This window comes from Lepus europaeus, chromosome 6 (genome assembly GCF_033115175.1).
Source record: "Lepus europaeus isolate LE1 chromosome 6, mLepTim1.pri, whole genome shotgun sequence".
NCBI lineage: Eukaryota > Metazoa > Chordata > Mammalia > Lagomorpha > Leporidae > Lepus > Lepus europaeus.
The window spans coordinates 95358433-95386299 of NC_084832.1; the positions used below are offsets into that span (position 1 = coordinate 95358433).

Sequence of the window (27867 nt, forward strand, 5' to 3'; positions counted from 1 at the left end):
TAGTCTGAGTGATCAATTTCTGTTTACAATTGATCATAATGATAGGAGTAAGAGTCAAAGGGATCACAAAAACAAGACTAGTGTCTGCAAACACCAATTGACAGAATTAAAAAGGGAGAGAACGATCCAACATGGGAAGTGGGATACACAGCAGACTCACAGAATGCAAGATGCCCTAAACAGCACTCTGGCCTCAGAATCAGCCCTTAAGGCATTCAGATCCGGCTGAAGAGCCCATGAAAGTATTTCAGTCATGGAAAGCCAAGACACTCTGGCAAAAAAAAAAAAAAAAAAAAAAAAAAAAAGAAATGACCTAAATGAAAGATCCCAGTGAGATCCCAGTGGAAAGAAAGGGCCATCAAAAAAGGAGGTACCTTTCTCTGAAGGGAGGAGAGAACTTCCACTTTGACTATGACGTTGTCTAAATATGATCAGAGTCAGCAAACTCAAAAGGCTTCCATAGCCCTGGCAACTCATGACAGGAGCCTAGGGTGATTACTGACGCCATAAACAAGAGTGTCAATTTGTTAAGTCAACAACAGGAGCCACTGTGCACTTACCCCTCATGTAGGATCTCTGTCCTTAATGTGCTGTACATTGTGATTTAATGCTATAACTAGTACTCAAACAGTATTTTTCGCTTTGTGTTTCTGTGTTGGTGCAAACTGTTGAAAGCTTTACTTAATATATGCTAAACTGATCTTCTGTATATAAAGATAACTGAAAATGAATCTTGATGTGAATGGAAGGGGAGGGGAAGTGGGAGAGGGGAGGGTTGAGGGTGGGAGGGAAGTTATGGGGGGGAAAAGCCATTGTAATCCATAAGCTGTACTTTGGAAATTTTTATTCATTAAATAAAAGTTAAAAAAAATAAAGAACAGAATTAATAGCAAGAAAAACAAAAGACACAGAGAAAGATTCAAATTAACAATAAAGAATTTGTAATGTTGTCATAAACAGGGGTGTTTAGAAGATTAATTAGCCCATTACTCATGATAGTTACCTCTCAGTTTCATAACCCTAAATATATCTAACAGCTTCATCTTCAATATGTAGGCATTAAATGGAAAATAAGTTCTACCCTTTTAATGAAGAACAAAGATAAAAACCAACTATCAAAGCAGAATTGGTCATAAATGGAATCCTTAATCTCAAAAAATGTACTTTCCTACTCATTTGTATGTAACTTTAAGACACTAGATTTTTGGGGGCTGGTACCGTGGCATAGCAGGTAAAGCCACCACCTGCAGTGCCAGCATCCCATATGAGCACCGGTTTGAGTCCTGGCTGCTCTACTTCTGATCTAGCTCTCTGCTATGGCCTGGGAAAGCAGCAGAATATGGCCCAAGTCCTTGGGCCCCTGCACCCACATGGAAGACGCAGAAGAAGCTCCTGGCTCCTGGCTTCAGATGGGTGCAGCTCCGGCTGTTGTAGCCAACTAGGGAGTGAACTAGCGGATGGAAGCCCCCCCCCCCCCTTTCTCTTTCTCTCTGCCTCTCCTTCTCTATGTAACTCTGACTTTCAAATAAATAAATATTTTTTTAAAAAGACACTAGATTTTCTTCCTCTCCTAAGCTTCAAATGTGATTTTATTTTTAGCATTTTCCAAACGAAATTATCATGTTAAATATACCAAATACATGAGAAGACAACAAACCCATTAGTCATCACGTGACCTGAACCCAGATCACTTAACTACTCAAAAGTCTAAATCCAACTCTCACAGCGTTGATAACTCACAGATAAGAACACAAAAGGGCAGAACGGTGGTTAGCCTACCAGCTAAGATGCTCATGTTCTATATTACAGTACTTGAGCTGGCGTCCCAATTTTAGCTCCTGAATCTAGCCTCCAGCTAATGCAGACCCTGGGAGGCAGCAGTGTGTTCAAGTGATTGGGTTCCTGCCATGAGACCTGGACTGAGTTCCTGACCACTGCAGGAATTTGGGGAGAGAACCAGCAGATAGAAGCTCTCGTCTCTGTCTTCCTGCCTGCCTCTCAAAAAAAAAAAAAAAAAAAAAAAAAAAAAAAAAAAAAAGACAGTGTTCTGAAAACTATAAACTATTAAAAACACTAGAGAAGTAGAAATCAAAGAAATAGCACATATGTGCACTATGCCTAATATTTACCAGTATGGGTAACTAACAATGTTTCTTTATCTCCTTCTATAAATACAGGATAATTGAAATGTTAATACTATATTCTCATATATTATATATAAGGGAGTTTTATGTCTTAATTTTCCTCTAAATTGTCCATTACCCAAGAATTTGGGGATTCTCATGAATAAAATAAGTGGGGGGTAAGAGTGCTAAAAGAATTAATAAAAGGCATGAAGATAATTTTGAGCTTTGGAGATTATTCCACTGTGAAGTTATTCCCTATAAATGACCTAGGATTTTTACTATGTTCTTAAATAAAGAAAAGCAAGAAAAACGGAACATTGTCCTTGAACCTTTTTCAACTGTGATTCCATTTTCAGACACTCCTCCTTCTTCTGCTCCAAAGCAATCTCCAGTGTCTTCAGCCGCGAGTCCTTTTTCAGTCCTGAGGAAGCCAGGGAAGAAGCATGCTCTTTCAGATCCAAAAGTGATGCCTGAAAGAAATAAATAATACACACCAAGATTAAATACTGACTTTTAAACACAATGAAAACTTAAACTTTTAAATGTATTATCATGGTGGCTTGTAGTTTTATTTCATTGCCAACTCCTAACATTCATGAAACATAAAACAATATGAGCTTTAGGTTTCAAGTTATAACTAAAATGAGATTCTCAAGAAATACCAATTGAACAGTGATATAAGGAGTTCAACTGAAATATACACATTCTCAGAAAATAAAAGTAGGACGAATTTTGTGAATAAATAATCAACTTTAGTGACTACATAATTAAACATAAAACATTTTTCCTTTTAGGAAAAAATTCTATTAAGAATGAACTTCCATAAATTTTCCTAAAAATATCAGAAAAAAAATCCAGGGGCCGGCGCTATGGTGAAATGGGTAAAACTGCTGCCTGTGGCGCTGGCATCCCATATGAGCATCAGTTCAAGTCCCAGCTGCTCTACTTCTGATCCAGCTCTCTGCTATGGCCTGGGAAAGCAGTAGAAGATGGTCCAAGTCCTCAGGCCCCTATACCCGCGTGGGAAACCCAAAAGAAGCTCCTGGATTCAGATTGGCACAGCTCCACCCGATGCAGCCATCTGGGGAGTGAACCAGCGAATGGAAGATCCCTCTCTTTCTCTCTCTCTGCCTCTGCCTCTCTGTAACTTTCAAATAAAATAAATAAATCTTTAAAAATAAAAAATCCAGAGAAAATCCTCTTAAAGCTCAAGCACTAGGAATTTAGGCATTCGGAATTTTTTGCTGTTTAGGTCACATTATTAGAATTCTCCAAAAAAGATCAAAGTATATTAAGGCACCTAATAGTTGTGATTCACTTTAATAGTTAGAAATAACAACTATTATCTGTCACTTTCCTTACTTTTATTACAATATTTCTCCAAATATAATAAAGCTTCAGGTATTTCAGCATCTATGAAAATGCTTCACAAGTAAAAAAACTACTCGAAACACAGTAAATGGGGCCAGCACTGTGGCGTAGCAGGTAAAGCCACTACCTGCAGTGCCAGCATCCCATATGGGCGCCAGTTCGAGACCTGGCTGCATCACTTCCAATTCAGCTCTCTGCTATGGCCTGGGAAAGCAGTAGAAGATGGCCCAAGTCCTTGGGCCCCTGCACCCACGTGGGAGACCCAAAAGAAGCTCCTGGCTCCAGATCGGCGCAGCTCCAGGGATTGCAGCCAACTGGGGAGTAAACCAGCAGATGGAAGACCTCTCTCTCTCTGCCTTTCCTTCTCTCTGTGTAACTCTGACTTTCAAGTAAATAAATAAATCTTTTAAAAAAAATTTGTAAAGGAGTCCTAAGACTCAAAAAAATGAATAAACCAATCTACTATGCCCTTGTAAAGCTTCCTGAAATATCCCTTAAGGGACTCAAAGAAAGTTTGCTGTTAAGCATTAGCAAACCTTGCATCAGACACTTTCATATATACATTTTTTAAGCAACAACAACAAATACACTTAATGCAATGACTTAGCAGACCAAGCAATTTCATTTTGATGATATCACCTCTTTCTCTGAGAGGTCTCCTTGCAACAGGCTAACTTTTTCTTTCAGATCTTTCAGATCTTTTTTGTAGTTATCAATTTCCTCTTGCTTTTCCCGTTCATCTCGATCCCGCTGCTCCTTTAAGCGTTCAATTGTCCGCTCCTGATAACAGCACATCAATACATGAGAAAATTACTTGTCATGCTTATATCATCACTGTAATTCTTTTAGCTAGAAAAATTTCACACCTCCATTCTCTGTTCAAAACACAGTGATAAGTTTTATAAGAATTTACTTTTTAAAGAGTCCATCCCTCTGACACAGCTTGCCATAACAAAGACCTGGATATGTTCTTTTGAATACCAAGTTTTCTTTTCCTATAATTTCAACTAGTATTAGATATCTCTATTTATTCATTTCCCAAATAGCTAAAAAGTTATATATATACCCTAAGGACAGTAACTAACAAATATTTCTTCCTTATTTATTATTCAAATGTTCCCTACAAGACAATGGAAACAAGTCATAATTCACACACTCAAATAAAGGTGGGATGAGGGAAAATGATATTTTGAGCTAAAATTATAAAGGAAGATAACACGAAGGGAAACCAGTAAAATGTACTTCTGTCAACAGATACTTGGGAAGTTTAAAAGTTGAAGCGATTTTATTATTTTTAGCATTATTTCTAAATTCATTCAGGGACGAAGCCTTGACTCTGGAAGGCAGCCTGAAGCATTCTGAGTGCAAAAGACTTACAGGACAATGACCTTGTTCCTTCAAAAAATTTTCAATTAAAATTCCCTAAGGCCTGCTTCTAAGATACTAACACTGGGGAGAATGGACCGCTTCTGTAGTTAGCCATTCCTGAAAAACTAGGCTTGCTCACAAAGATAAAATGAAATGGTAGCGTCAAAACTAGGAAATTAGCAAGCATACTTTATTAAGAACTAAAATCTAGAAATATATTAGATTCCAAATTAGGTATTTAAGGAGAACTAATTATGTATCGCCTTCTGATGTCATTGTCTGGTATTCTCACACTCCTGTTCTTCTTTCAGAAGACGGTAAATGGGAAACATATGAGTGATTCTTTAGAAAGTTCAGCCACTGCCCTCGAGTGTGGAATCCATCTTGCCTAGCAGCAGATGCTTAAACTGGCAAAGACTAAATGGATTTTCTTTCCCTTTTACACCATGTATGCCAACCATACAACAGAGGAGATCTTTTCCCTTTTGCCCAGGGGGATGTCATTGTATTCTGTATCCAATTTTAGATGAATGAGAAAGCAGAAGGAATTTGCCTGAGAAGTCTGGGCTGGTCACTCACTTTCTCCGCGAGGGCCTCCTCCAAGGTTGTCAAGGCAGTGTCTGTGTTGGTGGTGTCAGCCTGCAAAGACTTGACTCGTTCTTTCAAGCTGCTCATCTGCTTTTCCTTATCTCTAAGCTGCTCTTGAAGGTTTTCAATCTGAGTGTGCATACACATTTAAGAGAGAAAAAAAGACATTAAGAAGAATACAAATAAGACACAATAAAAATCATTTTAATTGGAAACAGATTAGGGTTGTCTGTGTTCTGTAGAAATAATTTAATCCTAAGGGTTTCAGAACAAGCAATCCAGTGAAGAAATGGGCAAAGGACCTCAACAGACATTTCTCAAAAAAAGAAATACAAATGGCCAATAAACATATGAAAAAAAATCTCAACATCACCAGTCATTAGGGAAATACATATCAACACTACTATGAGAGATCACCTCACCCCATCAGAATGGCTAAAATCCAAAAGACAGAAAGTAACAAATGCTGGCGAGGACCTGGAAAAAGGGGAACATTTATACACTGTTGGTGGGAATGTAAATTAGTGCAGCCACTGTGGAAAAAAGTGTGAAGATTTCTTTAAAAACTAGAAATAGACTGGTTATATGATTCAGCAATCCCACTACGGGGTATATACCTGAAAGTCATGAACACATTATAAGAGATACCTGGACCACCATGTTTATACCAGCACTGTTCATTATAGCCAAAACAGAGAATTAAACAATGCATCCAAAATCAGAAGAAAAGATAAAGAAAATGTGGTATATAAGTATATACAATGAAATATTATTCAGTTATAGAAAAGAATGAAATTATATCATTTGCATCAAAATGGGTGTAACTGGAGGAAATAAGCCAGACACAGAAAGACAAATATCACATGTTCTCCCTTATATATGTGTGTTAAAATTTTTAAAAATTAAGCAAAAAAAATTTTTTTTTTCTTTTTGACAGGCAGAGTGGATAGTGAGAGAGAGAGACAGAGAGAAAGGTCTTCCTTTTTGCCGTTGGTTCACCCTCCAATGGCCGCTGCGGCCGGCGCATCTCGCTGATCCGAAGCCAGGAGCCAGGTGCTTCTCCTGGTCTCCCATGCGGGTACAGGGCCCAAGGACTTGGGCCATCCTCCACTGCCTTCCCGGGCCATAGCAGAGAGCTGGCCTGGAAGAGGGGCAACCGGGATAGAATCCGGCGCCCCAACCGGGACTAGAACCCGGTGTGCCAGCGCCGCAAGGCGGAGGATTAGCCTGTTAAGCCACGGCGCCGGCCAAAAATTAAGCAAAATTTAAAAACAAAAAGAAAAAAAAGAAATGTCTATGCATATTAGTATTGCTGCAAATATAGTTTTGCCAAACTGTTTTATATTTTTGTCAAATGTTAAGAATGATTTATTACTATAATTCTAATAATCTGTTATTATTTTTAAAATCACTGTATATGAGTAAAATTGGTATCCTTTCATTTGATTGTTTATACCCTTTCCTATATTCCTGTTGAACTATGGTCTTTTTACTTTTTACTTGTTAAGCTCTTGTAGTACACCATTAAGCTTTTGATTATAATTTAATTTAAAATTTAATACAAAAGAAACAGAGAAGGAGGGAACAAAAGGAAGTTAGAATCATTATATTCTTAGAACTGTACCCATGAACTACATTGACTCTGTTTTCTTCCTATTACTATCACATTAATATGAAGGGAAAAAAAGAAACTAAAAAAAATTTCCAGAGTTACATGCTAAATCTTAAACTCAGTATTTATAGCTAGAACAAAGACACACACACAGGTTATGAAAACACACACAGAAACAGATCCCTAACACAATAAGGCGAGTAACTAGGAGAAAAGACTCAATGAAGAGATGAGAGTGGAGAAAGGGACAGTGGGAAAAGGGCCAGAGTAGAATTACTTCAAAAATGACACCGTAAATGCCAAGAGGGTTTCCTTCATGAAGAACTGAGGCAGGACAGCAAATACAACAGATATACAGTAGAAAGATGAGACATCAGTATAAAGGAAAAACTTTTTAAATATTAGGGTTATGTTAGATTTTTATATTATCCTTTAAACATAAAGCATTTTCAATGAAACTTTTTACTGTAGCGATTGCTTCATGTACACTTACATGTATTCATTTGCTCAAAAACGTCTATTGAATGCTCTACTGTGTGCCAGGTACTAGTGATGGAAAGAAAAAATGAACCGACTCATTTTTATAATGTTAAGGGATGGTAATACAGTTCCCCAATCATGTAGCTGAAGCCAAACTATATATGCAAACAGACACACATCTCCATTCTCCCATCCACCAATGCATTTATCATACTGACGTCCATTCTTCTGGCTAATCCCCAACTATACACATTATTTGTTTTCCCGCATTCCCACAAGTAGATATGGGTCCTGCCTCAGCACCTCATTTCTGTATCTTTATATTTTGATAGGATCGGGTCTTAAGTAAAAATTAGTTCGTTAATCAGTAAATGAATGAAATCTAAGTATGGACTTAAGCTATTTGAAAGTTTTTTTTCCAACTTATTTGAAAGGCATAGAGAGAAAACAGATAAAGAAAGGAGAGTGATGAGGAAAGGGAAGGGATGGGAGGCAGAGAGAGGGAGAATGATCTTCCATCTACTGGATCACTTCCCAAATACCCCCAACAACAAAGACTGGGCCAGGCTGAACCAAAAGTCAGGAATTCAGTTTGGGTCTTCCACATGAGTGGTATGGAGAAAGTAGTCCTAATAACAGGTGCAGTCAACACTTGAAAAGACTGTACTTAATCAGGCACACCAGGGAGATGCTGCAGAAACACCTGCGATCTTCTTTTTTGGCACCATTACACTCAACGTCATGGCTATGCTCCTGGGAGAGGTTCCAGGTAGTTCAGCCACTGCCACTCTGTGAACTTCCCTCACTGCAAAAGCCTTCAGAAGGACGACTGGACTCCAGAAGCTGGAAAATGGAACACCAGCAGGAAGCTGGAAAAGAGGTGAAGCAGCCAGGACTTGACCTGGCAGCCCGATGTAAGATGCTGACGCTGCAAGACTTGACGTGACCTGCCGTGCCACAATACGGGCCCAGGTATAATTCTAGAGACTCCTACATGTTTCCAATACCAAAGGAAATGAATACCTCTCTAGGAAAATGTGGAATGAAAAATGGTTTGCTTCTTTTCCTCTTGGCTGCAAGATAGCAAAATAGAATTCCAAAACTGTCAAAATTGTGATCTTACAAACCACAGTTCTGCAAGGACCAAACCAAAACATGAGGTGCATGACAAGCTATCCAGTCACACAAGGTCTGCATAGATCTTATAATCTACAAAAAACCGATTACAATAATCTTAATCTTTTTAACTTTTAACATGTTAAGAATGAAAAACTATCTCTTAATTATAAATGAGATATATATTTAAAAAATAAAAATAAAAACATTGTACCAGGGCAAGTGTTTGGTCTACCAATTAACGTGCTGGTTGAAACACTTGTATCTCACACCAAAATGCCTAGATTTGAATCCCACTTCTGATTCCAGCTTCCTGCTAATGTGCACCCTGGGAGGCAGCAGGTGAAGGCTCAAGTGGCTGGGTCCCTGCCACCCACAGGGGAAACCCAGGTTGAGTTTCTTGTCTAGGCCATTGCAGGCATTTAGGAGTGAACCAGTGGATGAAATCTTGCTCTCTCAGTCTCTCTCTCAAAAACAATAAACAAACAAACAAACTTTTTAAAGAGTGTTCGATATATGTACCAGACACTGTTATGAGGACTTTGTATAAATAACTATTTAAATATCATCACAAAACTATTATATAATACTGGGCCATCTAACTATGGAATTCTATCTTCTTTTTTTTTTTGGACAGGCAGAGTGGATAGTGAGAGAGAGACAGAGAGAGACCGAGAGAAAGGTCTTCCTTTTGCCATTGGTTCACCCTTCAATGGCCGCCGCATCTCACTGATCCGAAGCCAGGAGCCAGGTGCTTTTCCTGGTCTCCTATGAGGGTGCAGGGCCCAAGGACTTGGCCCATCCTCCACTGCCTTCCCGGGCCATAGCAGAGAGCTGGCCTGGAAGAGGGGCAACCGGGATAGAATCTGGCACCCCAACCGGGACTAGAACCCGGTGTGCCAGCGCCGCAAGGCGGAGGATTAGCCTGGTAAGCCACGGCGCTGGCCGGAATTCTATCTTTCATTACTGTGCTATAAATAATATATTCCATGGTAAAAAAATGAAAATTAATCATACAAAGCATCTCACTATAAACAAGAAAAGAAGAGAAGAGAAGAGAAGAGAAGAGAAGAGAAGAGAAGAGAAGAGAATATTACTATAAAAACCATTTATATGAAAAGTTTATCCTGTACTGCAGCAAGGAGGTACCAAGTCACTGCACATGCTTCTATACCTCTTTCTTGCCAGGGATATATATCCAATCAAAACACACTAAAGCTGATGAGCTAAGAATTTCAGTATCATGATTTTATTAAAATAATCTATTTGCTCTAAATTTCAAGGCTAAAGGTTGCTAGGACTATTAGAAAGCCGGTTTACTTACACACAGGTGGACTAAGGAGCACCGGATAATGAAAATAGTAGTCCTGGTTTTGTTTTCTGTGTTTTTAGTTGACAAAGGTCAACAAAAGTCTGAAAATACTATGTGGAAAATTCTAGAAATAAACAGTTCTTAACTTCTAAGATCAATCCCATTCACAATAGCTACAAAAACAATCAAATACATTGGAATAAACTTAACCATCGATGTCAAAGATCTCTACAATGAGAATAACAAAACCTTAAAGAAAGAAATAGAAGAGGATACCAAAAAATGGAAAAAGCCTCCATGTTCATGGATTGGAAGAATCAATATCATCAAAATGTCCATTCTCCCAAAAGCAATTTATAGATTCAATGCAATACCAATCAAAATACCAAAGACATTCTTCTCAGATCTGGAAAAAATGATGCTGAAATTCATATGGAGGCACGGAGACCTCGAATAGCTAAAGCAATACTGTACAACAAAAACAAAGCTGGAGGCATCACCATACCAGATTTCAAGACTTACTACAGGGCCGGCACCATGGCTCAATAGGCTAATCCTCCGACTTGCGGCGCCGGCACACCGGGTTCTAGTCCTGGTCGGGGCACCGATTCTGTCCCGGTTGCCCCCCTTCCAGGCCAACTCTCTACTGTGGCCCGGGAGCACAGTGGAGGATGGCCCAAGTCCTTGGGCCCTGCACCCCATGGCAGACCAGGAGAAGCACCTGGCTCCTGTCATCGGATCAGCACGGTGTGCCGGCCGCAGCGCACCAGCCGCAGCGGCCATTGGAGGGTGAACCAATGGCAAAAGGAAGACCTTTCTCTCTGTCTCTCTCTCACTGTCCACTCTGCCTGTCCAAAAAAAAAAAAAAAAATTAAAATTAAAATAAAAAAAAAAAAAGACTTACTACAGGGCAGTTATAAACAAAACAGAATGGTACTGGTACAGAAACAGATGGATAGACCAATGGAAGAGAACAGAAACACCAGAAATCAATCCAAACATCACAGCCAACTTATATTTGATCAAGATTCTAAAACCAATTCCTAGAGCAAGGACAGTCTATTCAACAAATGGTGCTGGGAAAACTGGATTTCCACATCCAGAAGCATGAAGCAAGACCCCTACCTTACACCTTACACAAAAATCCACTCAACATGGATTAAAGATCTAAACCTATGACCCGATGCCATCAAATTATTAGAGAACATTGGAGAAACCCTGCAAGATATAGGCACAGGCAAAGATTTCTTGGAAAAGACCCTAGAGGCACAGCCAGTCAAAGCCAGAATTAACAACTGGGATTACATCAAGTTGAGAAGTTTCTGTATGGCAAAAGAAACAGGAAAGTGAAGAGGCAACCAACAGAATGGGAGAAAATATTTGCAAATTATGCAACTGATAAAGGATTAATAACCAGAATCTACAGAGTTCAAGAAATCCACAAAAACAAAACAACCCACTTAAGAGATGTGCCAAGGACCTAAATAGACATTTTTCTAAAGAGGAAATCCAAACAGCCAACAGACACATGTTCAGGATCACTAGCCATCAGGGAAATGCAAATTAAAATCACAATGAGGTTTCACCTCACCCTGGTTAGAATGGCTTACATACAGAAATCAAATAACATCAGATGCTGGTGAGGATGTGGGGGAAAAGGTACACTAATCTACTGTTGGGAATGCAAACTGGTAAAACCACTATGGAAGACAGTTTGGAGATTCCTCGGAAACCTGAATATAACCCTACCATACAACCCAGCCATCCCACTCCCTGGAATTTACCCAAAGGAAATTAAATTGGCAAATAAAAGAGCTGTCTGCACCTCAATGTTTATTGTAGCTCAATTCACAATAGCTAAGATATGGAATCAACCTAAATGGCCATCAACAGAAGACTGGATAAAGAAATTATGGGATATGCACTCTATAGAATACTATACAGCAGTTAAAAAAAATGAAATCCAGTCATTTGCAATAAAATGGAGGAATCTGGAAAACATCATGCTGAGTGAAATAAGCCAGTCCCAAAGGGACAAATATCATATGTTCTCCCTGATCTGTGACAACTAACTGAGCACCAAAAAGGAAGCCTGTTGAAGTGAAATGGACACTATGAGAAACAATGACTTGATCAGCCCTTGTCCTGACTGTTGAGGAATGAGTTACTATTTTATTCCTTTTAGTATTTTTTTGTTGTTGTTCTACTTATTACCACTGGTTGAACTCTTTAATTAACACACAATTACTCTTAGGTGTTTAAATTTAACTGAAAAGTGAAACCTGTTAAATAAAAGAATGGGAATAAGAGAGGGAGGAGATATACAGTTTGGCACATGATCACTCGGACTTACCCCTAATGGTAGAGCTAGAAATGTGCCAGGAGATTCCAATTCAATCCCATCAAGGTGGCATGTACCAATGCCATCTCACTAGTCAAAGTGATCAGTTTCAGTTCATAATTGGTCATAATGATAGGATTAAGTGTCAAAGGGATCACATAAACAAGACCAGTGTCTGCTAATAATAACTGATAGAATTAAAAAGGAGAGAACGATCCAACATGGGAAGTGGGATACACAGCAGACTCACAGAATGGCAGATGCCCTAAACAGCACTCTGGCCTCAGAATCAGCCCTTAAGGCATTCGGATCTGGCTAAAAAGCCCATGAGAGTTTTGCAGGCCAGGAAAGCCAAGACACTGTGGCCAAAAAAAAATGACCTAAATGAAAGATTTCTGTGAGTGAGATCCCAGAGGAAAGAATGGGCTACCAAAGAAGGAGGTACCTTTCTCTGAAGGGATGAGAGAACTTCCACTTTGATTATGGCCTTGTCCAAATAAGGTCGGAGTTGGTGAACTCAAGAGGCGGAAGCCTTGGCAGCTCATGACAAGAGCCTAAGGTGATACTGATGTCATAAATAAGAGTGTCAATTGTTAAATCAACAACGGGAGTCACTGTACACTTGCTCCCCATGTAGGATCTCTGTCCTTCATGTGTTGTACTATACGAATTAACGGTAAAACTACTACTCAAACAGTACTTTATACTTTGTGTATCTGTGTGGGTGCAAACTGTTGAAATCTTTACTTAGTATATACCAAGTTGATCTTCTGTATATAAAGATAATTGAAAATAAATCTTAATGAAGAATGGGATGGGAGAGGGAGTGGGAGATGGGATGTTTGCGGGTGGGAGGGAGGTTATGGGGGGGGGGGGGAAGCCGCTATAATCCAAAAGTTGTACTTTCAAAATTTATATTTATTAAATAAAATTTTAAAAAAATAAACAGTTCTTAAATTTTAGATTGCACACCATTCTGAGTAACATGATAAAATCTTGTATGGTCCCACTCCATCCTGCCTAGGAAGTAAATCATTCATTTGTCCAGCATATCCACATTGCACATGCTACCTGCCCATTAGTCACTCAGCAGCCATCTCCATTATCAGGTCTGGTGTTGCAGTATCACAGTACTTACATTCAAGTAACTTTTATTTTACTCAGTAATGTCCCAAAATATAAGATGCTGGCAAACTTACTACAATACATTGTTGTAATTGTTCTACTTCATTATTAGCTTTTGTTGTTAATTTCTTACTATTCCTAACTCATAACAAAACTACCACAGGTATGAATGCTTTGGAAAAAACGTGGTATAGAGGGGCCAGTGCTGTGGCATAGTGAGTAAAAGCCATAGCCTGCAGTGCCAGCATCTCATATGGGCTCCGGTTTGAGCTCCAGCTGCTCCACTTCCAATCCAGTGCTCTGCTGATGGCCTGGGAAAGCAGTGGGAGACAGCCCAAGTCCTTTTGCCCCTGCACCCACATGGGAGACTTGGAAGAAGCTCTAGGCTCCTGGTTTGGATTGGCCCAGCTCCAGCTGTTGCAGGCACTTGGGGAGTGAAACAGCGAATGGAAGACTTTCTCTGCCTCTGCCTCTCTGTAACTCTGTAACTCAAATACAGATATAAATCTTTAAAAAAAAAATGGTATACAAAGAATTCAGTACTATCCATTCATTTAGGCATCCCCTAGGGGGTCTTAAAATGTATCCCCCAAGAATAAGGGGGAATCACTATATTTAAAAAGCATTCCTTCTCTTACTTAAATAACTTATTTTCAATGTTTAAAACTAATAATTTGACTGTAGGAGAGTACAATACATTTTATAACCCGATAGGCTTTTTTTCTACTTTACACATACTCTACCTGCTATGGAAAGAAAAGTACCCATTAGTACTCAATTTCTACATGAGTAAAGTTTTGTAAAGTTTAAAAGAATTGGCATTTATTCTATATATGTGCATCCTCAAAGATAAATTGAATGGGGGTGCTACCAACTAGGTTATACATGCAGTTCATTACCATAGAGAAAATCTGAAAGTAAGGAATTAAAGAAAGCATGACTTTTAAATTAACAATTTAGAGGGGAAAAAAGATATATTCCTTAAAATGACTTCTCTAATCACGTTACAGTTCTTTTACTGGGTTGGAAAGCAGACAGAAATAAAATGGCCTGATTCTCATATAATTTTTATTTCAAAACAGAAAAATTGATAACACCAGAGGAAGACCAATGCTAAATACAATGTTACATGGTGAATTCTTCAAATTTGCATGCCAGTTCCACACTGGCACAGGTTTATTGAAATCTTTTGTTTTGTTTTTTATCAGCATTGCCCAGTTGTAGGAGCTATCACGTTCCAACGTGGCTGATTTATTTCTAGTCAAGTGGAACTGATTACTCTGCCTGCAAGGCCCTGATCACTGAGTGAAGGTAGAAGAGACTTCCTCTAGGGTATAGGCTGAGGCATGAGAAACTCCAAAACATTTCATGAAATCACCTTGATCACTTAGAACATCATGTAAAGGAAAAGAACTATTTGTTAATGCCTCCACAGAGGCTGTAAGCAGCTGCCAGCATTCAGTTTGCTGTATGAAGCCAGATATTCACAAAGACTCTGACCTTCACTCTTGCTTAATAATTCCTCTCAATACCAATGGTATAAGAACGACCTGATGACCCAGTCACACTCAGCTGGCAAAGAGAAGGAATTTTCCCATTTTGGATTTTAAGTCCCCTAATTTCTAGTAAATTGTTTCTTTTCCACCCTACACTCTGACAAAATACACTACACCAGGCACAATTATAACTTACCAAAAAGAACAGGTTTTGGTCAGATTATTTTTACTTGGCTTACAAACTTTACTTGTCCAGTCATGTGTTTCCAAAGATTAGAAGACACAAGAGGAACAAAGTCAGGAGAAATTCTAAGCAAAGTTTAAAACTCAGTTTTTGTTGTTTTTTTTTTTTTTAAGTTTTAATTCAGTACTACGTTTTTTTCCCAAAACATAGTGATAAAATTTAATCTCTAAGTTAGGCACAGTAAGAGATTAATAATAACTAACAATAAAATGCAACACCTACAAGAATATCCTGTAATACAACAGCCAGCATCACTATGCTTGCACTTTGGGGTCATTATTAAGGACAATACAGGTTAGTTGAACACAAGCACTGCCACAGCTGACCTGATGATGATGAGGTTACTAAGTGACTGACAGGTAGAGGGTACACAACGAATATGCCAGACAAAGGGTTGCCTCAAGCCCCAGGAGAAACGGCATGAAATATACCACACTACTCACAACAGCATACAATGTAAAACTTATAAATTATTCTTGGAAATTTCCATTTATTATTTTCAGACCACTGTTGACCTCAGGTAACTAAAAACTGTGAAAAGCAAAAATACAGAGGGATGGGATGGGAGTGATGGGAATACTGTTACAGGAGTGTAGGTCCTTAGGGAATGCACTCAGAGACCACTGCCACACAAATACTTTACTAATGCTGGAAGGAGAAGAAAGGCCCTTGACATTAATGCCTCTTGCATTAATGCAAACTGGATAAAACGACATAAAAGTAGTTGAGACAAAAGGTCACTGCCAGTCAAAATCTGCCTAGCTATCAATTATGGAAATAGTTCAAATTCCTCCTTTTGTACTTGTTAGATATTTTTTAAAAAAATGACAAAGCTTCTTATATAAAACTGTTCAAAAGACAAGAAAGATACATAAACCTGCAACAGTAAGTAACAATGGTAGGTAATACTTCTTTGGCAATAACAACGATAACACTACTTGAACCTCAATTTACAGCATCTATGTCAATAACATCCCCTGAAGTTTCAGTTATAATAGTACTCCAAAAAGAATAGGCTCAAATTTAAATTTTTCACTACCTATAGTGAGGAGAGAATCCAGTATTAAAAAAAAAAAAAAACACTAATTAAAGCAGATACACTAGGTTTAGCTTCAAAAACTATTCACTGGATTATCTATAACAATAACAAAGTTGGAAAAAATTAAACAATAACAGGAAGCTGTTTAAATTAAATATGGCTTATCCAATGGATGGACTATTAAGCAACCATTATAATTCACATTCTTGAGAATGTGAAAACCTGCTTATTACATATTACCACTTGAAAAAGTTACAAAAAAAATACATATAAAGTTATCCCAATGTGAAGTAAGAATTCTCCTTCTTTATGGTTTTTCCATATTCTTCAAATATTTAGAATATACAGCCATAATTTTAATGATAATGATGAAAGCAAAGATTTCTATAATACAATGCAAGAAATTTTGGGGAAAGAAGATTGTCTTATAAGCACTGATCAACAAGGAAAATCTCACCTCTGTAGGGCATGAAAGCAACTGTTTATTTAACCCATACCTTTCACAGGTTCACATTGTATGACTAAAAAATTAAGCTATCAGAAATTTTGGGGTTTTTCTGCAATGCCAAAGAGAGACTGGGAAACAAGTGAATTGAAAGAAACTAAGACTTTTAAATCCCACCTGAATGTAAAGCCAGAAAGAAATAGTGAGATACACTTCACTTATTTAAAATCTGAATTCAAGGTCATCTCACTAAATTTTTATTTTTGTCAGGCCTGCTTTCGTGGTTTGAAAGATGTCAACTTATAGTAATGTGAATGTTCTGTAGATTCTACCCAAGGTTGGTTTCCCAAGAAACTGATCATGAGATGGATACTACTGTGCAAAAAGTTTATTAGCAGGTTCTCTTGAGATCAAAATCAGCAGAAAGAGAAGAAATCAGGATACTGCAGAGGGAGAAATGCAGCTGCATTTAGTCCCACAAGCCCATGAGGAACTCTGAAGCTTCTATAGCAACTGGGGTCAAACCCTCCTACCTGATAAGGACCAAGTTACTTGATGTCAATAACAAGAATGCCCTCGGGCAAGGAAGTTCTCTTTGGCATAAAAAAAAAAATCTCGAAGGGGGCTGACAATTGAAGGCTTTCTTTTTTTTTTTTTAATTAAACTTTTATTTAATGAATATAAATTTCCAAAGTATATCTTATGGGTTACAATGGCTTCCCCCCTCCCATAACTTCCCTCCCGCCCGCAACCCTCCCCTTTCCCGCTCCCTTTCCCCTTCCATTCATGTAAAGATTCATTTTCAATTCTCTTTGTATACAGAAGATCAGTTTAGTATATATTAGGTAAAGATTTCAAAGGCTTTCTGTCAGCAGCACTTCTAGCATCTGTAGGAATAAGTCCTTCAACCCTCAGAGGGCATTTGGGTCACTCATCACAGCATCCATTATGCACAACAGCTATACTCTTTCTGGTTCAATTACAGTTAACATGAGATTGCAATTGCACTTAATTTCTGTTGTATTTGAACCATACATATCACTTTATAATATTATAAAATGTAGAAACTCCTATAATCTCAACTTAAATGTTCTATACATGGTAGTTATTTGTAATTGGGAGTTCACAGATGAACTAACTTTTATGTGTGGATGACACCCCAGTTCACACACAAGTTATGTTCATTTTACATGAAGAGAGTCCATAGCTGGATTGTTCAAAGACTAGAAGTCAAAAAGCACTGATCACAAGCATTCTTGTCAAATACCAGAATATTGTTTAAAATGAATAACCATTTGGCTGGCGCCATGGCTCAATAGGCTAGTCCTCCGCCTTGCAGCGCCGGCACACCAGGTTCTAGCCCCGGTCGGGGTGCCAGATTCTGTCCCGGTTGCCCCTCTTCCAGGCCAGCTCTCTGCTGTGGCCCGGGAGTGCAGTGGAGGATGGCCCAGGTCCTCAGGCCCTGCACCTGCATGAGAGACTAGGAGGAAGCACCTGGCTCCTGGCTTCGGATCGGCGCAGCATGCCGGCCACAACGCGCTGGCCGTAGCGGCCACTTGGGGGGTGAACCAACAGAAAAAGGAAGACCTTTCTCTCTGTCTCTCTCTCTCTCTCTCTCTCACTGTCTCACTCTGCCTGTCAAAAAAGAAAGAAAGAAAGAAAGAAAGAAAGAAAGAAAGAAAGAAAGAAAGAAAGAAAGAAGAAGAAGGAAGGAAGGAAGGAAGGAAGGAAGGAAGGAAGGAAGGAAGGAAGGAAGGAAGGAAGGAAGGAAGGAAGGAAGGAAGGAAGGAAGAAAGGAAGGAAGGAGAAAGAAAGAAGGAAAGAAAGAAAGAAAGAAGGAAAGAAAGAAAGAAGGAAAGAAAGAAAGAAAGAAAAGAAAGAAAGAAAGAAAAGAAAAGAAAAGAAAAGAAAAGAAAAGGAAAAAATGAATAACCATTTACTTAAAGTTGCTGGCTTAGCTGATTTATAAAAATATCAAATTTGCTTTATATAAAAGCAAAGTTTGTCCTGAGTAGGGTGAAGTGAAGTCTAAATGTTAGTTTCATACCTGTATGTAATGGATTTAAGAAAGTTATAGTTCTTAGAAAATTTAGCAAATTTTCCTCTGTAAAACTAGATAATTTTTCTAATCTAAAAACTCTAGAAAAAAAAATAAGTGAAAAAGGTAACGATGTCTGGAAATTACAGAAAGATGAAAACAGATGAACAAAATATTCACCTGATGTTTGAAGCTATTTTATGGTTGGAGATTATATATATCAAAAGAAGGAGGAACACAAAACATTGCTTCATCAAAGCCTGATTTAATAACTTCTTCAGTGGTTAAATACTTGAACTTTTCAACCACAACTGCCAGGTAACTGGGCATCTATCCAAACAGCCATTCCCACAGGTAAGAATGCAAAGCAAAGCAATTCATGTCAAATTTCAGGCAGTGTTTAAGTAGAAGAAATTACTGACTATGCTTTAAAATTTTGATCAAGCACTTTTTTTCCAAATCCTTTGACCCTTTCTGATACTTATCTGTGTATTTATTCTTCTGACAAGTTCCTGCTACAGGGTCTCCTGAGGGACAACTGAAAAAGATTTTTGTCAGAAGAATCCTTCCATATTTACTTAGGCATTGTGCAAGTTTAAAATGTATGCTCAATCAAAACTGAAGTTAAGGTACCCTGAACAAGAACTTATAAGATGGCCGGCGCCGTGGCTCAACAGGCTAATCCTCCGCCTTGCGGCGCCGGCACACCGGGTTCTAGTCCCGGTCGGGGCACCGATCCTGTCCCGGTTGCCCCTCTTCCAGGCCAGCTCTCTGCTGTGGCCAGGGAGTGCAGTGGAGGATGGCCCAAGTGTTTGGGCCCTGCACCCCATGGGAGACCAGGAGAAGCACCTGGCTCCTGCCACCGGAACAGCGCGGCGCGCCGGCCGCAGCGCGCTACCGCGGCGGCCATTGGAGGGTGAACCAACGGCAAAAGGAAGACCTTTCTCTCTGTCTCTCTCTCTCACTGTCCACTCTGCCTGTCAAAAATAAAAAAAAGAAAAAAGAACTTATAAGAGCCTGAGAATATTCTTCTTAAGATTTTATTTATTTATTAGAGAGACAGTTACAGAGAGAGGGAGAGACAGGGAGAAAGGTCTTCCATCTACTAGTTCATTCCCAAATGGCTACAATGGCCATCGGTTCTAGTCCCAGCTGCTCCTCTTCCAATCCAGCTCTCTGCTATGGCCTGGGAAAGCAGTAGAAGATGGCCCAAGTCCTTGGGCCCCTGCACCCACATGGGGGACCCGGAAGAAGCTCCTGGCTTCGTTCAGCGCAGCTCCGGCCATTTCGGCCATCTGGGGAGTGAACCAGAGGATGAAAGACCTCTCTCTCTGTCTCTACCTCTCTCTGTAACACTGTCTTTCAAATAAATAAAATAAATCTTTAAAAAAGAAATGCATATATCTTTCTACCAGGAATGCAAGATCAGTTCAACATATGAAAATTAATCAATATAATGTACCATATTTACAGAATAAAAGACAAAACCACAGGATCACCTCAAAAGTACGGAAAAAGCATTTTACAAAATCCAACATCTTTTCAAGATAAAAAAAAACTAAACCAGGAATACAGAGAAACTTCTCATCCTGATAAAGGGTACGTATAAAAAACTCACAGTTAACTTAGTGATGAAGACTGAAATTTCCCTAAGATTGAAAAAAAAAAAAAAAAAAAAAACATGACAAGGCTGTCTGATCTCACCACTCTTATTCATTTTGTACTGGAGGCTCCAGCCAGGGCAAAAAGACATATTTTTCAAATAAGTATAACTATCTCTATATGCAGAGTGGCATAATCTTAAATATAAAAATACTATAAAGAATCCACTGAAACACTATCAGAGCTATTAGGTTCAGTAAATCTGCAAGACACAACATACTAACTGACAGAATCAAAAAGGGAGAGAACGATCCAACATGGGAAGTGGGATACGCAGCAGACTCATAGAATGGCAGATGCCCTAAACAACACTGTGGCCTCAGAATCAGCCCTTAAGGCATTCGGATATGGCTGAAGAACCCATGAGAGTATTGTAGGCATGGAAAGCCAAGACACTCTGGCAAAAGAAAAAAAAGAAGACCTAAATGAAAGATCTCTGCGAGTGAGATCCCAGTGGAAAGAACGGGGCCATCAAAGATGGAGGTACCTTTCTCTGAAGGGAGGAGAGAACTTCCACTTTGACTATGACCCTATCAGAATAAGATCAAAGTCGGCGAACTCTAAAGGCTTCCATAGCCTTGGCAACTCATGACTAGAGCCTAGGGAGATTACTGACGCCATGAACAAGAGTGTCAAATTGTTAAGTCAGCAACAGGAGTCACTGTGTACTTACATCTCCTGTGGGATCTGTCCTTAATGCATTGTCTAATGTGAAGTGATGCTATAACTAGTACTGAAACAGTATTTTTACACTTTGTGTTTCTGTGTGGGTGCAAACTGATAAAATCTTTACTAATTATATACAGAATCAATCTTCTGTATATAAAGATAATTGGAAATGAAAAAAAAAACCTGGTGCTAAATTAGAAATGGCATAGAAAATTAATTAATTTTTAAAAAATATCATGTAGGATCTCTGTCTTTAATGTGCTATACACTGTTATTTAATGCTATAACTAGTACTTCAACAGTATTTTTTCATTTTGTGTTGCTATATGGGGGCAAACTGTTGAAATCTTTACTTAATATATACTAAACTGATCTTCTGTATATAAAGAGAATTGAAAATGAATCTTGATGTGAATGGAAGGGGAGAGGGAGCGGGAAAGGGGAGGGTTGCGGGTGGGAGGGAAGTTTGTGGGGGGAAGCCATTGTAATCCATAAGCTGTACTTTGGAAATTTATATTCATTAAATAAAAGTTTAATAAAAAAAAAAAAAGAATTGGATGCCTATGTGCACACTAACAATGAGTAATCTGAAAATAAAATTATGAAAGGTAAATTGTATGGTATAAATTATGTCTATTGTTAAACAGAAAAACATTCAATTATCCCCTTAGTGCTAACTGAAAACCTGTCCAAAAAGTACAAAACTACTCTAATCCTGAGATGTATCCTGCTTTATCCCCCAAATAACACAAAAGGATTTCAAGTTTGTCATTGTAAGACTTCAAAATTCCATTACATTTCATGTATCACCTAAACGCATATTTGGTCTAATTATCTTCTAATAGGCAGTCTTGCAGAAGGCAGACGCTCCCATATTAGATCACAACACAAAAGAGCTTTCATACAGACAGTTATACTTCTCACCTACGGTCAATCTCCAAAATAAACATGTAGTAGTGATGCACCTTCTGCTGTTAGTCTTCCTCCGTTCCACATACCTTACTCCCTTGTACTCTTCTCCTATGAATTGCTTTTATACCCTGTGGTAATTCCTGCATTGAGTAAAATAACTTTCAACTGTTAGTTCTTGCTGGTTTGCAGTGGCTTCTATTAGAAGAAATGCATGACAGTACAAACTCCAAAAAGAACACACTGAAACAACGAATAGGGCAAACATTTCACCTAGCAGTTAAGACGCAAGTACAGGTGCTCACCACCTCATAACACAGTGCTTCAGTTAAGAGTCATGACTCCACTCCCAATTCCAGCTTTCTACTAATGCTCACCTCTGGAAACAGCAGGTGATGGCTCAATTACTTGGGTCCCTGACATATGTATGAATTCCTGGCTCCTGGTTTCAGCCTGGCCACTGCAGGCTTCTCTCTCTCTCTCTTCCTCCCTCCCTCCCCCAACACCTCTCTTCCTCCTTCTCTCTCTCTCCCTACGTGTGTGGGTGTGTGTGTTTCTCTGCCTCTCAAATAAATAAGCAAGTAAGTAAATTTTGTAAGCTACTGAAAATAAATCTTCTTCCATTCTATTAATGCTACAATGTCATAAAATAACAAAAGACTAGATTGTTCTGGATCATAAACAATACTTGCCTATTGCTGATTTAATCACTTCCATGTGACTTTTATTATTTCTTGGTTATCAGAATAAAAGGCTGAAGGATGTTTTGTTTTTTCTAGTTTTGTTTTTTCTAGTGGAGAGAGATACCCTGAAGTAGAAGGAATGGTGCTAGGAACATATCATATTAAATGATCTTTTTAATAATAAAGTAAACTAAGATCTTCCCTTTTCTTACAGAAAAATTCACCGGTCGTTGCAGTCTATCACTTGTACAAGATTAGCACAGAAAAAGTGAAAGGACAAACAACTGCCCTACACAAGACTTCACAAAAAACAAATACAACATACAAAGAACCTATTCGTTCTGACTTTTTACCCAAAACAAAATAATAGGAGCAACTTAAGAACGAATCATGGACAAAAAAAAAAAAAAAGAAAGAAAGAAAAAAACTTCTATATATCAATCAGCTTTCTGCTACTATTAAATCTAAAACCCTAAATATCAAAATGAAGGAAAGTGGAGAAGCAAGCAAAGCAAAATAAACAGAAGTTACAGAAGCATAGCAAGGAATGCTGATAGCATCTGCGTAAGCAAATTAAACTCCAACCTACATTATCATTTATAATCAATGAAGCAAGAAGCTGTACAATTTTAACACAGATTTTGAATGCAGCTCAGATTCAAATGCTCAATTACATTTTCCAGGTCAGTGATTTATTACAAAGATAAGAAATTTACTGTAACACAAAACTACTTTAAACCATAGGGGAGAACCCTGGGAAGGAGGAGCCCAATACTAATCCCATTGTACTGCATGCTTGGCCATCTGCTATTGTCCCATTTCATTCTCTGAGCACAGGCTTATCCTAGTGCATACAAATACATACGCTATCTAGAAAGTTAAAAGACTATGGGTGGGCAGTGTTGGCCTAGACGGAGCCAGACAGTCCAGTGTATGTGGCTCACAACTCAGCCACTATCATAGCTGCCATTGTGTCAAAATATTAATAATTCTTATAAAATATATGTCTAGATGTATGCTAGAATAACAAATTGCTACTCTGTACTTCTCCCAAAATATTATATTTAATATCAAATATATAACTAAAATAATATTTATATTAAAAATAATATTTATAAAGAAATTATCAGAGAATGCAGATACCAAAGAATAAGAAAAAGATGAAAACAGACTCACCATAGTCCTCTTCCTTATGGAATTTAAGTGCCTGAATCAAGGAACAAATTATCTTAAGTGTTACACAAAATTAAGGCATTCCTCCAGGGATACTTAAAGTACTACCTGAAAAATTATACCACAATATTCCACTTCAGGTAAATCCTAAAGTTCTTGACTGAATATTTTCAAAACCAGAAGACAGAAAAAACTGAATTATATTTGTTTCTGAAATTAATGGCAATATTCACTAAAATCATTCTTACTATGTAAGAATCAGGTGTAATCTTCTCAGAGACGAGGTAATTTTCAGAGTTCACAAAAAGAAGATGCACAGAAGGGGAGAGGGAGTGGGAAAGCAGAGGGTTGCGGGTGGGAGGGAAGTTTGTGGGGGGAAGCCATTGTAATCCATAAGCTGTACTTTGGAAATTTATATTCATTAAATAAAAGTTTAAAAAAAAAAAAGAAGATGCAGTCATAGGCAGAGTAAAAACAGAAATTACTAAGAGTGAATAAAATGTCTGAAAGGGGTAGGTGTATGGGTGCTAGTTCCTGTCCTGGCTGCTTCTCTTCCAATCCAGCTTTTGGCCTGGGAAAGCAGCAGAAGATGGCCCAAGTCCTTGGGCCCCTGCACCCACGTGGGAGACCCAGAAGAAGCTCCTGGCTCCTGGCTTCGGATCAGCCCAATTCTGGCCACTGAAGCTATTTGGGAAGTGAACCAGCGGATGGAAGACCTTTCTCTCTGTCTCTCCCTCTCTCTATCTGTAAATTCTACCCCTCAAATAAATAAATAAATAAAATCTTAAAAAAATAAAAGTTTGATGAACAAATGTGAAATTCTAGGGAACAACACTCTGTAAGGAAACATTCTTTTTTCTTTTTTGTTTTCTTTTGAAGCTCTTATTTATTTGAAAGGCAGAGTACAGAGAGAGAGAGAGATCTTTCATTTGCTGGTTCACTCCCCAAATAGCCACAATAGCTGGGGGTGGGCAAGGCCAGAGCCAGGAGCTTTCTGCAGGTCTCCGATGTGAGTACAGAGGCCATCCCCAGGAACATCAGCAGGGACCTGGATTGAAAGTGGAGCAGCAGGGATGCCGGCGCTGCAAGCAGTGGCTCAACCTGCTGAGCCACAGCACTGGCCCAGAAGGAAACATCCTTCCTCATTTCACTCACACTGCTCTCTGCTTAGAGTGTCCCACCCCCTGGCAATCTGCAGAACAAACTTTCATTCATCTTTGAAGATTCGGCTCCTCAGATCTCCTTATACTCTTTTCAGAAAGGTCAGATCTAGAACTCCTTGCTTTTTCCTTGCTGTACAACATTCATATTTTAAGTTCCTTAATTTCCACAGTTCTGAGACTGTCAAGGGCAGAGATTTATCTACTTGTCTTTGCACTTAGCATAGCACTTCACATAGAATGGGGGGTATTTAGCTGAATGCATGAATTAGAACAACTTAGAATCACTGGGAAGAATGAGAAGCCCAAAAGAAACTAAATTTGACTATCAATGTTGCTTAGTAAGGGAAAAACAAGAAAACAGAGACTATTCTAGCGTATACAAACACCTAAGTTGCACAAACTGAAACACCCAACAAAACTGTATGAGAAATTCAGCTGCCACATTTATCAATACTTTGCATTACCAGATATCTTTTGCCAATATGTACCAATTATATTTTGTCAATATAGCATAAAATGACATCTTGTGTATATGCTTCCTAGATATCTAGAAAATATGTGGGTGTAGGGGTTCAAAAAAACACCCAAATATACTCACCCAAAACAGGTGAGTATATTGTATGGTTCACTATTAAAGCATCATTATGAAGAAGGATTTTTACAAGGTGATCGCTCTAAAATAGATTTTTAAGACAGCTTTATAAGGGTCTGAATGAAGGACACAGATGAAGAATAGAACACAGAGTTATAGAAATGCTGCAATCTGGACATACAAAATTATTGCACAAATAACAGATAGGGCTTTTTGAATTGTTTTGATAAACATATCAATCTCATGAGTGGCTTTTTACGACATACCACAACAATCTTGTTTGAGCCTATTCAATATACTATCACTTATGTGAAAGTTTAAAGTATAGACTCATAAATGGGTAGAAAGCATAAAAATTGAAAGAGACAAACAGGCTAAACAAATCAATAGTAAAAGGATTCTCAAAAAAATTAAATATTCAGAGTAATTTGGCCAAACTTAGCAAAGCAACATTTTAATGAAAATGAGCTACACTGATGTCTTGTACCCACAGTATATACCATGTAATGGTTCCAACATTATTTCCATATACATTGCATCATTTAACAAGAACCCTTAAGAAAGCTATTATGTCTATTATATAGATTAGGGGTGGGAAACAACCAGCCCACCAGCCATGTAAAGCCTGCAAAATCATTTGCTCTGGGCCTACCATACAACCAAGGCAGGACTCAACATTCAATACATCTATAGCAGGCTAATTTTTAAGCTGACAATTTTGTATGACCTGCAAATGATGTTATAAATGTCCAAATAGTTCTCGGGGGAAAAAGGCTCCCCAATCCTGCTTCAGTGAATAGCCTACACTTCAGCTAAGAGCCAATAACAGGACATTAATTCTGTTCTAATCATCTTTGTTGCAATTGCATTCAAACTAATTCCAACTGGACAAGAAAAGTGAGGAAGAAAAGTGAATGTAAGTACATCACAGCTATTAACAAAACTAACCAGGGCCAACAACCGGGAAATGAAAAATGATTTCATCTGGCCGGCGCCGTGGCTCAACAGGCTAATCCTCCGCCTTGCGGCGCCGGCACACCGGGTTCTAGTCCCGGTCGGGGCACCGATCCTGTCCCGGTTGCCCCTCTTCCAGGCCAGCTCTCTGCTGTGGCCAGGGAGTGCAGTGGAGGATGGCCCAAGTGCTTGGATCCTGCACCCCATGGGAGACCAGGAGAAGCACCTGGCTCCTGCCATCGGAACAGCGCGGTGCGCCGGCCGCAGCGCGCTACCGCGGCGGCCATTAGAGGGTGAACCAACGGCAAAGGAAGACCTTTCTCTCTGTCTCTCTCTCTCTCTCACTGTCCACTCTGCCTGTCAAAAAAAAAAAGAAAGAAAAATGATTTCATCTAGAAAAATAGGAATGGGGGCTTCCAAATAGCAAGCTCCAAATATCTAAAAAAGCTGTCAGTCAAATGGAAGAAACATTACACTTGTTCAATATGCCCCCAAGTCAATCTCAATCAGCAAACAAGAATCAAATTCTGGTTAAAGAAAGGAAAGTCAAAACTGTCCAAAACAGATATACACTACTCAGAAAGAAACCCACTCATCTGTCATAATTGGACATGTTTGATCATCAGCTAGATAAATCAATTTGTTAAGAGATTTTACAGGAAAAAAATTACTAAAATGGATGACTGCACCTTACTGACACTGCACACATCTGTATCACACATGTTCCAAAATGTATAAAAGGTACAGATGTACATTTCCAGGGAAAGGTGATAGATGATTCTAATTATATAATCATAACTTGAGAAAATTCTTTTGCAATTAATATATATCTGTACATACACATAGTTTTTCTAAGGGCCTCAGAATCAGCCCTTAAGGCATTCATATCTGGTTGAAGAGCCCATGAGAGTATTTTAGGTATGGAAAGCCAAGACACCATGGAAAAGAAAAAAAAAAAAGACCTAAATGAAAGATCTCTTCAAGTGAGATCCCAGTGGAAAGAATGGGGCCATCAAAGAAGGAGGTACCTTTCTCTGAAGGGAGGAGAACTTTCACTTTGACTATGACCCTAACGGAATAAGATCAAAGTCGGCAAACTCAAAAGGCTTCCACAGCCTTGGCAACTCATGACTAGAGCCTAGGGAGATTACTGACACCATAAACAAGAGTGTCAAATTGTTAAGTCTACAACAGGAGTCACTGTGTACTTACTCCTCATGTGGGATCTGTCCTTAATGCGTTGTCCAATGTGAAGTAATGTTATAACTAGTACTGAAACAGTATTTTTACACTTTGTGTTTCTGTGTGGGTGCAAACTGATGAAATCTTTACTCAATATATACTAAATCGATCTTCTGTAT

General features: G+C 38.7%; 1 protein-coding gene across 6 annotated transcripts in view; it reads right to left on the bottom strand.

Annotated features, from left to right (window-relative positions):
* Positions 1-27867, bottom strand: part of ERC1 (ELKS/RAB6-interacting/CAST family member 1) — a 539472-nt gene that overhangs the window by 349805 nt on the left and 161800 nt on the right. For all 6 annotated transcript variants that reach the window (XM_062194621.1, XM_062194626.1, XM_062194624.1 and 3 more), the window contains 3 exons: positions 5445-5582; positions 4137-4277; positions 2456-2596 (listed from right to left, as the gene is read on the bottom strand). In XM_062194621.1, coding sequence (XP_062050605.1) covers positions 2456-2596; positions 4137-4277; positions 5445-5582 — 420 coding nt within the window. The remainder of the gene's footprint in view (positions 1-2455; positions 2597-4136; positions 4278-5444; positions 5583-27867) is intronic.